At 44.2% G+C, this 15,679-nt stretch overlaps 1 protein-coding gene across 2 annotated transcripts in view; it reads left to right on the top strand.

Moving 5' to 3' along the window:
• LOC139383508 (homeobox protein Meis2) overlaps nt 1-15,309 on the top strand; it is a 122,267-nt gene extending 106,958 nt beyond the window's left edge. The window contains exons 10-13 of one of the 2 annotated variants that reach the window (XM_071128074.1): nt 5,425-5,483; nt 7,464-7,553; nt 8,128-8,226; nt 12,108-15,309. In XM_071128074.1, coding sequence (XP_070984175.1) covers nt 5,425-5,483; nt 7,464-7,553; nt 8,128-8,186 — 208 coding nt within the window. In that variant the 3' untranslated portion in view covers nt 8,187-8,226; nt 12,108-15,309. Of the gene's footprint in view, nt 1-5,424; nt 5,484-7,442; nt 7,554-8,127; nt 8,227-12,107 lie in introns of both variants that reach the window. The other variant, XM_071128073.1, reaches the window with a different exon arrangement.
• Nucleotides 15,310-15,679: the final 370 nt, after the last annotated feature.

Below are 15,679 nucleotides of genomic sequence, written 5' to 3'. Positions count from 1 at the left end.
GGCAGCGGCCCTGACAGAAAGTAATAGAAAATCTATATGCACTCAGTTGCCAGTTTTAAGGTACACCCATCTAGTACCGAGTCGGACCCAGCCTTTGCCTCCAGACCTGCCTGAATTCTTTGGGTCATGGATTCTATTCTCAGATACACTGTTACATTCAAACGTTGCTCAATTGGTATCGAGGGACCGATGATTGTTGCACCGTTCTCGGCAAACACTAGACACCGTTTCTGAGGTACTGGAACGGGAATGGGTAAAACGACAAACGTTTAGCCGGTTCTATCGTTCAATTGAAGTAACTGAATGCCTTGATGCCTGTCTGCCTGCTTTATATAGCAAGCCACGGCCACGTGACTCACTGTCTGTAGGAGCGAACCATTTTCGTGAACGGGGGGGGGGGGGGGGGGGGGGGGTGTACCTAATAAACCGGCTACTGAGTGTATGTTTGTGTATGCTGCTGTGAAGAACTGTTTTCCCTACTCAAATGACCATGTTGGAACAGCATAACAGTTGAGTGTAGACAGCAACCAGATAGGAAAATATGTTTGTGTATAGCTATGGAATACCTTTCATAAGAAGTACAAATGAGCAACCGTTTAGTTGGATAAGATCAAAACGTGTTCTAAATAGATCAGTAACTCAAACACGCTGTTCCATGTGCACGTTGTTATTCCTGGGGCTCTGTCTTCCTGTCACTGATCCAGGATGGGAATATTTAGCACCTGCAAGAAACATTCCTGATATTAAGTGCTTATGGTTGTCCAGAACAGGTAAGAATCCACATGGTTATAATTTCCAAACCATATGTGCCATCTTGGGAGAAAGAAAAAAAGAGAGAGCAGGACATATATTTTTGGCAGGCCTTGTTCTGTGGGCCTTGTTCTATGGGCCTTGATCTATGAGCCTTGCTCTGTGTGAGCCTTGCTCTGTGGGCCTTGATCTGTGAGCCTTGCTCTGTGAGCCTTGCTCTGTGGGCCTTGCTGTGGGCCTTGCTCTGTGGGCCTTGATCTGTGAGCCTTGCTCTGTGCGAGCCTTGCTCTGTGCGAGCCTTGCTCTGTGTGAGCCTTGCTCTGTGTGGGCCTTGATCTGTGAGAGCCTTGCTCTGTGTGAGCCTTGCTCTGTGTGGGCCTTGCTCTGTGTGGGCCTTGCTCTGTGAGAGCCTTGCTCTGTGTGAGCCTTGCTCTGTGTGGGCCTTGCTCTGTGTGAGCCTTGCTCTGTGTGAGCCTTGCTCTGTGTGAGCCTTGCTCTGTGTGGGCCTTGATCTGTGAGAGCCTTGCTCTGTGAGAGCCTTGCTCTGTGTGAGCCTTGCTCTGTGTGGGCCTTGCTCTGTGAGAGCCTTGCTCTGTGTGAGCCTTGCTCTGTGTGGGCCTTGCTCTGTGGTCCTTGCTCTGTGTGAGCTTTGCTCTGTGAGCCTGCCCAGAGCGAGCGCGATAGCAGGAATTTATGCTTTGTTTACTTACTCACCTGGTGTAGATGCTGGAAGCCTGACTCTTTCCAAAGTACTGCAGGTGTAGTGACACTTCTGACAGTAAAGGTAGACGATAGACAGCCAAAGATGCTCTTTTATATCCCTCTAACTCATAGTGTGTTTATTTAAATGTATTTTTAAAAAATGTATTTTTTATTTCACCTTTATTTAACCAGGTAGGCTAGTTGAGAACAAGTTCTCATTTACAACTGCGACCTGGCCAAGATAAAGCATAGCAGTGTGAACAGACAGCAACATAGAGTTACACATGGAGTAAACAATAAACAAGTCAATAACACAGTAGAAATGTTTTTACATTTTTTTTTTAAAGAGTCTATATACATTGTGTGCAAAAGGCATGAGGAGGTAGGCGAATAATTACAATTTAGCAGATTATCACTGGAGTGATCAATGATGAGATGGTCATGTGCAGGTAGAGATACTTGTGTGCAAAAGAGCAGAAAAGTACATAAATAAAAACAGTATGGGGATGAGGTAGGTAAATTGGGTGGGCTATTTACCGATGGACTATGTACAGCTGCAGCGATCGGTTAGCTGCTCAGATAGCAGATGTTTAAAGTTGGTGAGGGAGATGAAAGTCTCCAACTTCAACGATTTTTGCAATTCGTTCCAGTCACAGGCAGCAGAAAACTGGAAGGAAAGGCGGCCAAATGAGGTGTTGGCTTTAGGGATGATCAGTGAGATACACCTGCTGGAGCGCATGCTACGGGTGAGTGTTGCCATCATGACCAGTGAACTGAGATCAAATCAAATCAAATCAAATTTATTTATATAGCCCTTCGTACATCAGCTGATATCTCAAAGTGCTGTACAGAAACCCAGCCTAAAACCCCAAACAGCAAGCAATGCAGGTGTAGAAGCACGGTGGCTAGGAAAAACTCCCTAGAAAGGCCAAAACCTAGGAAGAAACCTAGAGAGGAACCAGGCTATGTGGGGTGGCCAGTCCTCTTCTGGCTGTGCCGGGTGGAGATTATAACAGAACATGGTCAAGATGTTCAAATGTTCATAAATGACCAGCATGGTCGAATAATAATAAGGCAGAACAGTTGAAACTGGAGCAGCAGCACAGTCAGGTGGACTGGGGACAGCAAGGAGTCATCATGTCAGGTATTCCTGGGGCATGGTCCTAGGGCTCAGGTCCTCCGAGAGAGAGAAAGAAAGAGATAATTAGAGAGAGCATATGTGGGATGGCCAGTCCTCTTCTGGCTGTGCCGGGTGGAGATTATAACAGAACATGGCCAAGATGTTCAAATGTTCATAAATGACCAGCATGGTCGAATAATAATAAGGCAGAACAGTTGAAAGAAACTGGAGCAGCAGCACGGCCAGGTGGACTGGTGACAGCAAGGAGTCATCATGTCAGGTAGTCCTGGGGCATGGTCCTAGGGCTCAGGTCCTCCGAGAGAGAGAAAGAGAGAATTAGAGAACGCACACTTAAATTCACACAGGACACCGAATAGGACAGGAGAAGTACTCCAGATATAACAAACTGACCCTAGCCCCATGACACATAAACTACTGCAGCATAAATACTGGAGGCTGAGACAGGAGGGGTCAGGAGACACTGTGGCCCCATCCGAGGACACCCCCGGACAGGGCCAAACAGGAAGGATATAACCCCACCCACTTTGCCAAAGCACAGCCCCCACACCACTAGAGGGATATCTTCAACCACCAACTTACCATCCTGAGACAAGGCTGAGTATAGCCCACAAAGACCTCCGCCACGGAGATAAGGCGGAGTTTTACCTAGCATGGACTTGTAGATGACCTGGAGCCAGTGGGTCTGGCGACGAATATGTAGCGAGGGCCAGCCGACTAGAGCATACAGGTCGCAGTGGTGGGTGGTATAAGGTGCTTTAATAACAAAGCGGATGGCACTGTGATAAACTGCATCCAGTTTGCTGAGTAGAGTATTGGAAGCCATTTTGTAGATGACATCGCCGAAGTCGAGGATCGGTAGGATAGTCAGTTTTACGAGGGTAAGTTTGGCGGCGTGAGTCAAGGAGGCTTTGTTGCGAAATAGAAAGCCGATTCTAGATTTGATTTTGGATTGGAGATGTTTGATATGAGTCTGGAAGGAGAGTTTACAGTCTAACCAGACACCTAGGTACTTATAGATGTCCACATATTCTAGGCCGGAACCATCCAGGGTGGTGATGCTAGTCGGGCGTGCGGGTGCAGGCAGCGAACGGTTGAAAAACATGCATTTGGTTTTACTAGCGTTTAAGAGCAGTTGGAAGCAACGGAAGGAGTGTTGTGTGTGAGCCACAGATAGTTTAAACTGGTATTTACGATAGGTCCAAAAACAAAACCTCTCTTCAATAGATCACACATCACAGTCCCAAATCAACATTGATATGATCTGCCTAACTTTTCCTCTCTCTTTTCCCATGTAGGCGTTAGTCTGTCATTCCTCTGTCTGGGTTCAGCAGCACAGCCTATCTGCCCTCTGGGTGCACCCTCGCAAATAAGCTTGCCTCCATCTCTTTTCCCAACCGTGCGTTTTGTCCATTTACCAATGTCACTTTGAGCAGGCAGATTACGGCCGTTTACGTTAATAGGTGAAGGTAAAGGCAGGTATCAGGGGTTCATGGGGGATTAGGAACTCAAATTGGTTCCAGAACCTTCCCTTTTTTCCATCTCCATTTCCTCCATGTTCCAAAAAAGTTACCTTTCTCTCTTTTTTATTCTTTGAAAAGGGGCTCCATGCTGGAATCACCCCATGATGATCTGAAACCTTCCTCTAATATCAACCACATGTGGGTACCTTTAGCGCTACAGAGCTCACTCCTCTCTGACTTCTTAGTATGAGAGAGAGAGAGAGAGATAGGGAGGTACTAGAGTTCACTATTTTTTATTTTTTTATTTAACCTTTATTTAACTAGGCAAATCAGTTAAGAACAAATTCTTATTTACAATAACGGACTACACCTGCCAAATCTGGAAGACACTGGTCACACTGTGCGCCGCCCTATGGAACTCCCAATCACGGCCGGTTGTGATACAGCCTAGATGGAGATGACCAGTATAGGTAAAGCTGGCCCAGTCTGGGGTAGTGAAGCCAGCTTGTCTTTGACACAGCCCTGGGTCACTGCGTCCCATTTGGGACTTTAAGAGGTTGCCCCTGGCTGGCAGTCACCTCCAGATGACCCCTTGGTCTTTACAGTGGAAAGTGGCGGGAGCAGAGAGGAGAGTCGGGGAGGACTGCACAGGGAAGGCTTTGTGGAACTGCACTTATTCACCGCTGTGGCGGTGATAAAACTTCACACAGCCTAATTGATGGGCTTGCTGACATAACAATACCTTGTGAAAGAGCCGAGTGGCCATGCCTGGTCCTCATTTATAGACAGCTGGACGGGGAGCACAACCCCCCGCAATTAAAAGAGAGAGAGAGAGAGAGAGTTGGGGGGGGCAAATGAAAGGGACCATTTGTATGTTGCCCCTTGCGAACGTATATTATTTTGAATTTCTAATGAGTGATAACACGCGAGGAATAACATGTTTATAGGGTGTGCGTGTGTGTTAATGTGTGTGCGTGAGTGCATGTGTGTGAGAGAGAGTTGTGACATAGCCTACTGCGTGGTCTAGTTTCTCAGTGGCATGGCTGCTTCACCATAGCACACACTTAATGCCTGTGGAATGCTTTCCCGGTCTCCATAGCAACCAAATGTAATCAAAAGCTTTATTAAACAAGGGAAATAGATCATAAGGGACATTAAAAGAAAACCTTGTTGGGTTTCCAAGTCTGCTCACAATCACCCTTTTGTTGTTGCTGTATCTGTTTTGATTGGCTCTCCAAGAGCCAGTGGCTAATGTTGTTACTAAGTCATGCAAAACTGTGTTGTTGTGCTGCGGTTTCCGATGAACTCTCCTGTTGGTGAATGCTGTGTGATTGAAAGTGTTTTTCTCTTTTCTTCTCTCTTCTCTCCCAGGTTCATTAATGCCAGGAGAAGAATAGTACAGCCCATGATTGACCAGTCAAATCGAGCAGGTAAGAAAGTCTACTCTGCACATCTTTTCCACTTTTTCCAGAAACACCAGCTCTTCCAGTTAATGTACTGGCATACACATCATGCCTACTAGCCTGGATTTGTAAGGGAGAATCCCCAGTCCCCCTACTACCACCAAACACACACACACACACCACACCCTATCTTCTTATTTTCTCAATGGGAAGTGTGTGGTGGTGACGCTATCTGTTAGTTGATTGCCTGTAATTGCCGATATCCTAATCTAACACTGAGAGGTGCTTTAGCAACATGTTCTCTCTCTGTGAATTGCTAATTGGGCACAAGAGAAGCTCCAGGAATGCTTGGAGCATTTTGGTATCTACTTTGTGTTTTTTAACTCACTCAATTCCCAAGTGTCAGTCCTCTGGCTGTTGCTGCTCGGTATTCACTTAGCCCAGATTTGAAATATCAAGGGTCCTATATGTGATTCTATTGAACGTCATCATTTCAATTTAGTAATTGTGGGCGATTAATTCATTCTGGTCATGAAAAACTACCTAACAGATGAAAATGAGTTTAATATGATCCATTGATCTCTGATTTCTGTCTGGACGCCCTACGTAAGGGAGAGATTTTGTATTTATTATGGATCCCCATTAGCTGCTGCCAAGGCGCAGCTACTCTTCCTGGGGTCCGGCAAAATTAAGGCAATTTTAATACAATTTTAAAAACATTACAATGCGTGCATTACAGTTGCACAACACACTAAGTGTGTGCCCTCAGGCCCATACTCCACTACCACATATCTACAACGCAAAATCAATTTCCATTCCTCTGAAAAGGATTAAGGAAGGGTTCATATTGCAAATTGATCAGGCATTGATTTTCCATATCTACAATGGTCAGACGACAAAAAGCACTGAAAGATTAAGTCATAAACATGCCACTCTAGAATCGAGCAAATAATCCGGGCAGGAATTTATGTAGCCACCCTAGGCCGTATCGACTGTAACATTACTAAGGAAAAACGCCACATAATTTGTCTTTGAGGGAGAAAAGCTTTTTGTTGATTAGCTCGCTCCAAATCTAGAGAGAGACCCACAAATTGGGGAGGAGATTGTGCAAATTAAGTTAAACAGTTATTGAAATGAGACGCGCCTTTCCAAATCTCAGTACAATTATTGTGGTTTGTTGGGAATATTTGAGAGAGAGGAGAGAAGAGAGAGACAGAGAGCGTGTGTTTAGAGTGTGGCAATCAGTAATCTCTCTGAAGACAGTATGACTAAAAGCTTCCCCTAATCTTCAATTTGACAGATTACTCCAGATTAGGCTGTTTAGTCCAGGAATATGCTGTTTGCTACAGACTCCACAATACTCTTACTGAATAGGGCTAATGATATGACACTATGACCTAATTTGATTACTACTGTGGACAGTATTATGATGCTTGAATAATATTTTTATATGAATCTTATTTGTAAATAATGATCATGATCAGTGTTTTCAGCTTCGCTGTACTCAGGACATTTGAACTCATTTGAATTTGAAGGGGTAGATAATGACAATTGCAGGGGGGTAAATAGTGATGTTTTTGCCAATGATGTCCCATAACGTGTCTCTGTCCATGAAATAACATCCCTGTTGCTTTGGGAATGGCTGGTGATGGTCTTGACAGAAAATCCTGATCATGTCAAACTGCTTGCTTCCTTTTCTCAGTTAGAGAGCAATGCATTACCCCTTCTTTTGTCTAATGTTAAAGTGTGTGTGTGTGTGTGTGTGTGTGTGTGTGTGTGTGTGTGTGTGTGTGTGTGTGTGTGTGTGTGTGTGTGTGTGTGTGTGTGTGTGGACTCATACTGTATGTGTTTGCATGCCATGCATCAGTCATGGTGGACATAATGTGTTGCAGTATGTTTGGGCCGGAGCTGGGACAGTAAGCTGATTGTGTGGTTTGTCTTCTCTCCCCCCCCCCCCCCTCGTGTCCATGTTTTGACTACAATCAGGTTTTCTTCTTGATCCTTCAGTGAGTCAAGGAGCAGCGTACAGTCCGGAGGGCCAGCCCATGGGCAGCTTTGTACTGGACGGCCAGCAGCACATGGGGATCCGACCAGCTGGTAAGGCCCCCCCTCCTCCTCCTCCTCCTCCTGTCCTGCATACTGTATACTAGTCACTGTGCTGTGTATGTTTACAGCCACCAATGCACCCCCTGTGACTGTATGACTACTGACAGCAACACACTCCAACCCCTCTAGCCCTGGAAATGTCACACCAGCACTGACTACTGTGCTGTACATGGCAGCATCATCAACCCAATACTAACCAATGTCACAAAACTACTGATGATATCACTGCATCATAATAAAGTTCACTTACTCAGTCAACTCCACCCTCCTCTCTCAACTCCCTTTGGTATCACTATTTATCTCCATTTGCTTGTCTCTCTTTTCACCCATCTCTAGAAAATGACACAAATCTTTGTAACGAACGGGGAGATTTGTGGAGACTAACATTTTTAGACACTTTACTACTGCACCTTCTCTTCCTCTTCCTCTCTCTCCCTCTTCCTCCTTCTCTTCCTCTTCCTCTCTGTAACCAATCTGTCCTTCTACCTACCAGGGTGTCTATCTGCTCTGACCTGTCTGCCATTCCACCTTTGACCTTCTGCTGACTGTGTTTTTCCTCTTCTAGGGCCTATGAGTGGAATGGGGATGAATATGGGCATGGATGGGCAATGGCACTACATGTAACCTCCATCTTGTAAAGCAAAACGCAAAGAAAAAGGGGGAAGTAAGTACAACTGGGCTTTATTTCTCAAACCTCTGGGCTTGTGGTTTTAACCCACAAACCCCCTTACTTCACCACATTCCCCCTCCCATCCCCACCCTAATTTTACAACAACCTCCCCCACAGCAACCCCCTTGACAACCAGTGAGTGTGGTTGGTGTAGCATGGTGCTTTAAGGGGCGGAAGGGGGGTAAGGAAGGGGGGTTAGCTAGCTACTGAAAGATGAATAGAAGGACTGGGAATAGTGGGAGTTGCCTCCATGCCGTGAAGCTTTCTCCTGTTGGTCCCTGGGAGAGAGAGGGGGGACTTGTGGCGCCAGCCCAGACAACAGAAGAACAACCAGCACAACCAACAACCAAGGTCTTGATAGCATGGCATGTACCGACACCACACATTCATTTATCCCAACAGGGCCATCTCTCTCCCCATCTCTGACAGCCAATGCAAATGTTGGACATTTAGGGAAAAATAACATCTCCAGAGGCAGGGTCTGACGGGGAGAAATTAAGCAGGCTCCAGTGAAGCGATAAAGAAGGAGAAGTGAAACTGTCCTCTGAGTGACATAAATCTGTCTTGGGAACGATTGATGCCCAAATTATCTTATATGCAAAGACGGGAGCGCCGCAGTACATTACGGTCCTCTGGCGAGATATACGAGCCGTGGGTGACATGGCCGATCCTTCACTGGGGGGTGGGGTTGGCAAGTAGGGGAGCGAGGGGAGTGAGGGGAGCGAGGGGAACGAGGGGAGCGAGGGGAGTGAGGGGAGGGGACCTGTGTGTTTTGATTATTTTTTACTGGAGGGGGCATTGACTAGCCCGTCATGAGACACACAGAGACAGAGCAAAGAGAGACACAAGAGATACATTTAAAGGACCCGAGACTCTCTCACACACAGACACACACACACACACTGTCTGATTAATCCTGGCCATTCCGCCTCCCACTAGTGCCAGAGCGCTGACATTTGAAAAATCAAGATGTATCACATCCCAACGGCGGCGGGGCAGAAGAGATTTTATTTAACACCCAAACTCCTTTGCCCAGTGAGGCACAATATAATGACACTTACCTTGATTAAAAGAACCCTTTATATGTAAATGGAGCCTGGAATTTCCGAAGAGTCACCAAAGCCATTCTATTGGCAAAGCCCATTTCTCTCGTCTTTTTTCTCCCTCCCTCTGTCATCTCATCCCCTCCTGTCTTTGCTAATGGCGTCAGGGATTTAAAAAAACTTTGGGAAGCAATGTTCCCTAAAACAGACACAGAGACAACATTTGCTCAGCTTGGCTAATTCTTAATATAGGCTATATAATTTTGAGACTATTCAATTACATAACATATTTTATGCTTCATGACCAATTACATGAATAGCTTAATACAGAGGAATATTATCATCTTCTGATTTGATTACGCCGCCAAACAATATGGTATATTTGGTACTTAATTATCTCCAGCCATTGAGCAGGCCTGCTCTACCAGAACAGGACAGAACTGAACAGAATGGGAAGAAAGATAAAGAGAGAGGGAGAGAGGAGAGAGAGAGACTGGGGGAGAGGAGAGGAGAGAGAGAGGAGAGAGGGATAGAGAGAGAGAGGAAGGGATAGAGAGAGAGAGAGAGAGAGAGAGAGAGACCAGTCTCACCATTATTGTCTTCAGATGATTTGACCACTCCTGTTAATAAAGGGGGCCCACAGATCTACTTAACAGAATGACTGCAGCTTACAAGACTGGAGATTACCGTCTTACAGTGTCAAAAACATCTGTTGGGCCTTTTAACAGGAGCCGCTCCAGGTTATATGGAGGTGAGGGCACCCCTCACATACCCCTCGCACAGCCCTTGCCATACACCCCAGCCCTGCCCAGCCCAGCCCAACCCAGCATGTCCAGATTGAATTACTTATTTTATGACCCCGTAGTGAGGTTTTAAGAGAACACTGCGACAAACTTGTGAATTTCCAATTAACTAGACGTGGATAGTAGGAGGGTAGTGAGTATTAGAAAATGGCACCTTGCTTTCAGCCAATGAGATTGGTCATTAATTTTGGCCTCTGCTGTCCTGTTTTCTCCCTCGCTACCTCCTCAACTTGCTGGGCTCTGCTCTGTCATTTCTTAATTGCAGTGTACTAAGGTGGAGGAATGTGGAGAGTGAGCATGCCTGGTGACCTTGCGGCGACCACTCTCCTTCACCCCTCCCTCCCAAGCAGCGTTAATCCCCCAAGGGTTCACATTACAAAGCAGGCCTATCCAGGCCCCACTGGCTCCAGCACCAGAAGTATCCCACCCCAGACCCACACCTGCTCTCCCCTGCTTCTCTCCAGGGTCCAGGACTTTGGGCCAGGCCTGTTCCCATACTCCAGTCCCAGGCCACAGGGCCCCCCACCACCACTACCTTCTCCCTGGTCTGCAGACAACAAACACACCCCTGAATAACCAAACAGAAGCACCACTGAGCAGGCTTCTGTTTCCACCAACCAGGCACAGAGTGAGGGGATGCCAACATGCTGGGGTCTCCACACACATCAACACAGGGCCCTACTCTCCATACCATGGGGTATCACATCAACACAGGGCCCTACTCTCCATACCAAGGGGTATCACATCAGCACAGGGCCCTACTCTCCATACCAAGGGGTATCACATCAGCACAGGGCCCTACTCTCCGTACCAAGGGGTATCACATCAGCACAGGGCCCTACTCTCCGTACCAAGGGGTATCACATCAGCACAGGGCCCTACTCTCCGTACCAAGGGGTATCACATCAGCACAGGGCCCTACTCTCCGTACCAAGGGGTATCACTTCAGCATATTCCTCCCTCTCCTCCCTACCTCCTTTTTCTCCCTCCCTCTCTTCCACTCTACATTCTCTCTCCCTCCTTTTATCTCTCTGTTGGCTCTGTTTCTTGCTGTCTCTGTGCTTTAGCTGTTGTTGTCATTATACTTTTCCAAGAGCAGCACTTTGTTTTGGTTAAAAGTGCCTCTTATTGGAGGGGAAAACGCAAAGCCTTGAATGCTATTCTTAGACTGGCGTGTTGTTATAGTTAAATGGCTCTAAATTATTTAATAACTTCTTTAATGGGTTTTAAATCAAACATGTTCACAGTAGTGCGTCCCCCTGAGAAAACGCCTCTATTCGGGTTGTCACTACATTCAGTGGGGGAATTGACTCTTCTGCCTGTAAAAATATTAGTGTTGCTAACATCAGTTTGGCAGCTAGCTTCACATCCTCCAGGACGATTGTGTCTGGATGGCTGGTCATTTATGAACATTTGAACATCTTGGCCATGTTCTGTTATAATCTCCACCCGGCACAGCCAGAAGAAGACTGGCCACCCCACATAGCCTGGTTCCTCTCTAGGTTTCTTCCTAGGTTTTGGCCTTTCTAGGGAGTTTTTCCTAGCCACCGTGCTTCTACACCTGCATTGCTTGCTGTTTGGGGTTTTAGGCTGGGTTTCTGTACAGCACATTGAGATATCAGCTGATGTACGAAGGGCTATATAAATCAATTTGATTTGATTTAATTTGATTTGATTTGATTTGGTTGGAAATCACTTTCCAACCTGAGAACTGACCATGATTCTATTGACATTGTAACAGACTCTCAATCACCTAAAATATAGTGATAAAATAGCTTTTTTAGCTCCTAAAACAACATTTCGGAAGTAGCTTTGGACTTTTGGGGCATGTGTAATTCTAAATGTAGTTAGTATGTTATTTGACTTAATTTTTACACCACAAAATGAGCTCACTTTACACAAGGTATAAATGAATGTTTTATTTTATGTCAGAGTTACGAAATTTGGAATTCAGTAGTCCATTTTTGTAATACTTTTCCATTCAAGTGAGTGCTTGTTTTTAACCCTCCCTCTCTCTCTCTGATCTCAGGGCTTCAAGGCATGCCAGGGGAGTACGTACCTCAGAGTGGTCCTATGGGCATGAGCATGGCCCCGCAAAGTTACACCCCTCCTCATCAGATGACCCCTCACCCCACCCAGCTTCGACACGGACCCTCCCTCCACCCCTAACTGCCCGGCCCCCATCACCTTCATCACACCCACCATCCCCATCACTCAGCCATGCTGATGCACGGAGGACCCCCCTCTCAACCAGGAATCACCATGTCTGCACATAGCCCCCGGCCACCCCCCGCAGAGCCCCATTGACCCCAGCGCTGGAGGACAAGGCCTGGACATCCACGCCCAATTGTATAAGGGAACTTTACTACCACAATGACGTCAACATCATCAACAACAACAGCAGCAGCTACTAAGAGAAAAAAACATCAGCAACAACAACCCTACAACAAAGCTATTTTCAGAAAACATTTCAGAATAAAAACGCAAAGCCCTTTGACCGGAATTAGACATTAAAAACAGAATTCCAGATGAGCTGTGATGATTTTTTCCTTTTTTTTTTTTTTACTTGTCAATTTTGTTACTTTCATCCAAATGGAGGACCAAGCTGACATGAACACTTTGTCTTGGGCTTTTGTTAAAGATCAACAGATGTTCTGACAACGGACACGCACACAACTCAAGACACACACATACAAACACAGTACCCACTCTCTCCAGTGACACGTTCAACTCATTTTCAAATGAAATCACTCTGGAAAATTGAGAGAAAAAAAGAGAAGAAAAGATTCCCAAGAGTTATAACTACTGTAGTATACAAATTATAGAAACAAAGTTAAAACGTGTGCATTTTTCGTTGATCACTCAATTTATGTTTCCTGAGCTAGTTATAGAATTAAAGGTTAAGCCTTTCTCTCACACTGTGTGTGCTCCTTCCTTGAGGAGAAACTGTCTCGGTGGTGCAGCAGCACTATAAAACAGAAAAGATGGAACATCTCAACAACGGACTCCCATTCGCTCCCAACCAGAGCAACAGGCAAAACAGGCGCTGTCCCCCATAGTGAACAGGGCATGATGGGAAAAGGCTGCTAAATGACACCTGATCTCTCCAGAAGATTCAGTTTAAAAATGTTTCATGCCCCTCGTTTTTTTGGTTCATGAATGAATGTTGCCCTGTAGGTATATAAACAAAAGTTATTAGTTTGAATTGCCCAAGCACTGGATTGTGTTGGTTTTATACATTTTTATTTTATTTTATTTTTTTGTATCCTGGACTCTCATTGACAGAGCCTATTGAAGGAAGCTAGTGGAAAAGCAGCATCCTACTTTGCTTCTTTGCCTCTGGATAAACATACTTGCCATATGGACAATACTGACACAATGGTGGATTCATTGGCACTGGGAGAAACAATTGATGGTTGATGCACCAAAAAACATAAAAAAGACAAAAAGACAAAAAAATAACTTAAATTATGAACTCAAAGCTTTGGGAAAAAGCTAAGAGAATATTGCAACAAACTTCGTACAGAGTTCAGTCTATTAATTGTTTCATGTTAGATATTCTATGTGTTTACCTCAATTGAAAAAGAATGTTTTTGCTAGTTTCAGATCTGCTGTGGCATTGATATTGTATGTCTATGAATTCCTTCCTTTTTCAGCACGTGTTCCTCACTAGATGATACAATGCCATCTCCCTTAAGCTTTGTCAAAAATACATTATTAAATACTTGTATGAGGACTGTGACGTAATGTTTAAAAGGTGTTCAGTCACAAATGCTGTAATAAATATTTCATTTTTGATTTTTGTTAGATTTGTGTGTGCTGTGTGTTACGAACATAACTAAGAGTAATAGTAATTAAGCCTACAAAGTAATGGGTTTATATTTATTATAGGTCGTATATTATTATTATTATTATTGCAAAGTTATCATGGTGATAGTTCTGACAGAAAATGGTTAACAAAGTTTGGCTAAATAGCTATATCAATATTAGGGTAATGCTATAAAAAGCACGATTGTTCATTCAAAGACAGTGCATTTCTACACACTTAGGTTACCTTACCCGGTAAAGTTTATAGTTGCAAAACCCCCAAGGGAGTGGTGCCACTTTAGTGGAATGAAGAAAGAAAAGCAATCTGGCGACCTGTTGCAACAAAAGAAATTAATCATTTAAAATGTATTTTAAATCTGCTTTTTAATTATATTTGCAATGGTTTGCTTTGTCAGAAACACAAATATGGCATGATTTTTTGTTTTTCATTATAATGTCAGTGGAAATGGAGATACAAAACCTTGGATTTGCATGCCTTCCCATTTGAGTTGAGTTTTAAACAGATAATCGATTTCGATAGCATACAGTTCAACATATTTACAATAACCTCAGTTTTACCATTGGCTTCAAACAATAGAATATGCATTTGTCCCTTCCCTTTAGCTGCAACCGTTTCCAACTGACAACATACAAGTGCTGCAAGTGAATATTTCCGCCGCTTTACAGCGACCCCTGACGGCGTAATCTGAATCGCTCACGGGTTCACTGATAATCTTTTGATATCTCTTTGCCAGTGTTTGCTCGCGGCCATAGAAGTCATAGCCTTAAACCAGAAATGACTATCTCTCTGTCTTGCAGGATGAAATCTTTCTGCCTTTCAGATAAGGGATTTAACTCCAACAATGCTGTAATGGCTGGGTTTATTTTTACACTCCTGTCCATAATGCTATTGTAAAACGTAGTGGATTGTGTTACATTTTTCTTCCACACATTGAAAGCAGTTAATAATAATAATAGTATTAATACATCGTTTTTTTATTAGGCTATAGGACATTCTGTATTAGGAAGGTCACTACACAAAACACTTGTTTTGTTCTTCAAATGGTCTACTGTAGAGAACTGTTAGAGCTATAGGGCTTTCCCGTTTTAACTCCAGCGCTCAGCCCTGTCTGTAGCCTGTAGGTGAGTGACGTCTAGGGAGGGCATTGGGTTGTTGAGCCAGAACAAGCATAGGGCTGGTGGAAAGGGGGGAAATATTATGTTGACTTTTATTGCAACTTACTACTTTCAAAATGCCTTACAGTCCTGATCCTGACGCAAAACACAAATTGCCCTGTGATTTTAGAGATTTTTTTTATCCGTTTTCCAATTGCTGAATAATCTTCGCCTGATTTATCTCATTTCTAATAATTCATTATTCCTATGAAATTATGTTGATAAAGGATATTATTAGGTTCTTGTTATCAAATTGTTTGGTATATTTATTTTATTCCCTCAAGCGTGCAGCCTCCAAGACTTGAAAGAAAAAGTGAAAATAAGAAATAATTTACAAATGGAAGATTGCGTTGGTAATAGACTACAACTAGTTGCATTAGTATTTCGATATTACAGGAATTAAAATATGTAGGCCTATATTGAAACATAAACAAAATAAAAAAATAATCCAGTAAATATGCAAAATACCCAAACGTAATTGTTTTAAAACTGCGTCAAATGAAGATAGAAAAACACCTTTCTGAGCCTTTGACAGGTTGGACAAACTGTTAGGTTTTCATCCGCGTTCCCAACGCATTCGATGATGCACCATTTGAATTGTTTAAAAGCTTATACCCT

This window comes from Oncorhynchus clarkii, chromosome 25 (genome assembly GCF_045791955.1).
Source record: "Oncorhynchus clarkii lewisi isolate Uvic-CL-2024 chromosome 25, UVic_Ocla_1.0, whole genome shotgun sequence".
Lineage (NCBI taxonomy): Eukaryota > Metazoa > Chordata > Actinopteri > Salmoniformes > Salmonidae > Oncorhynchus > Oncorhynchus clarkii.
Note: the sequence above shows the minus strand (reverse complement) of the source record. Positions and strands in the feature narration are given on the sequence as shown.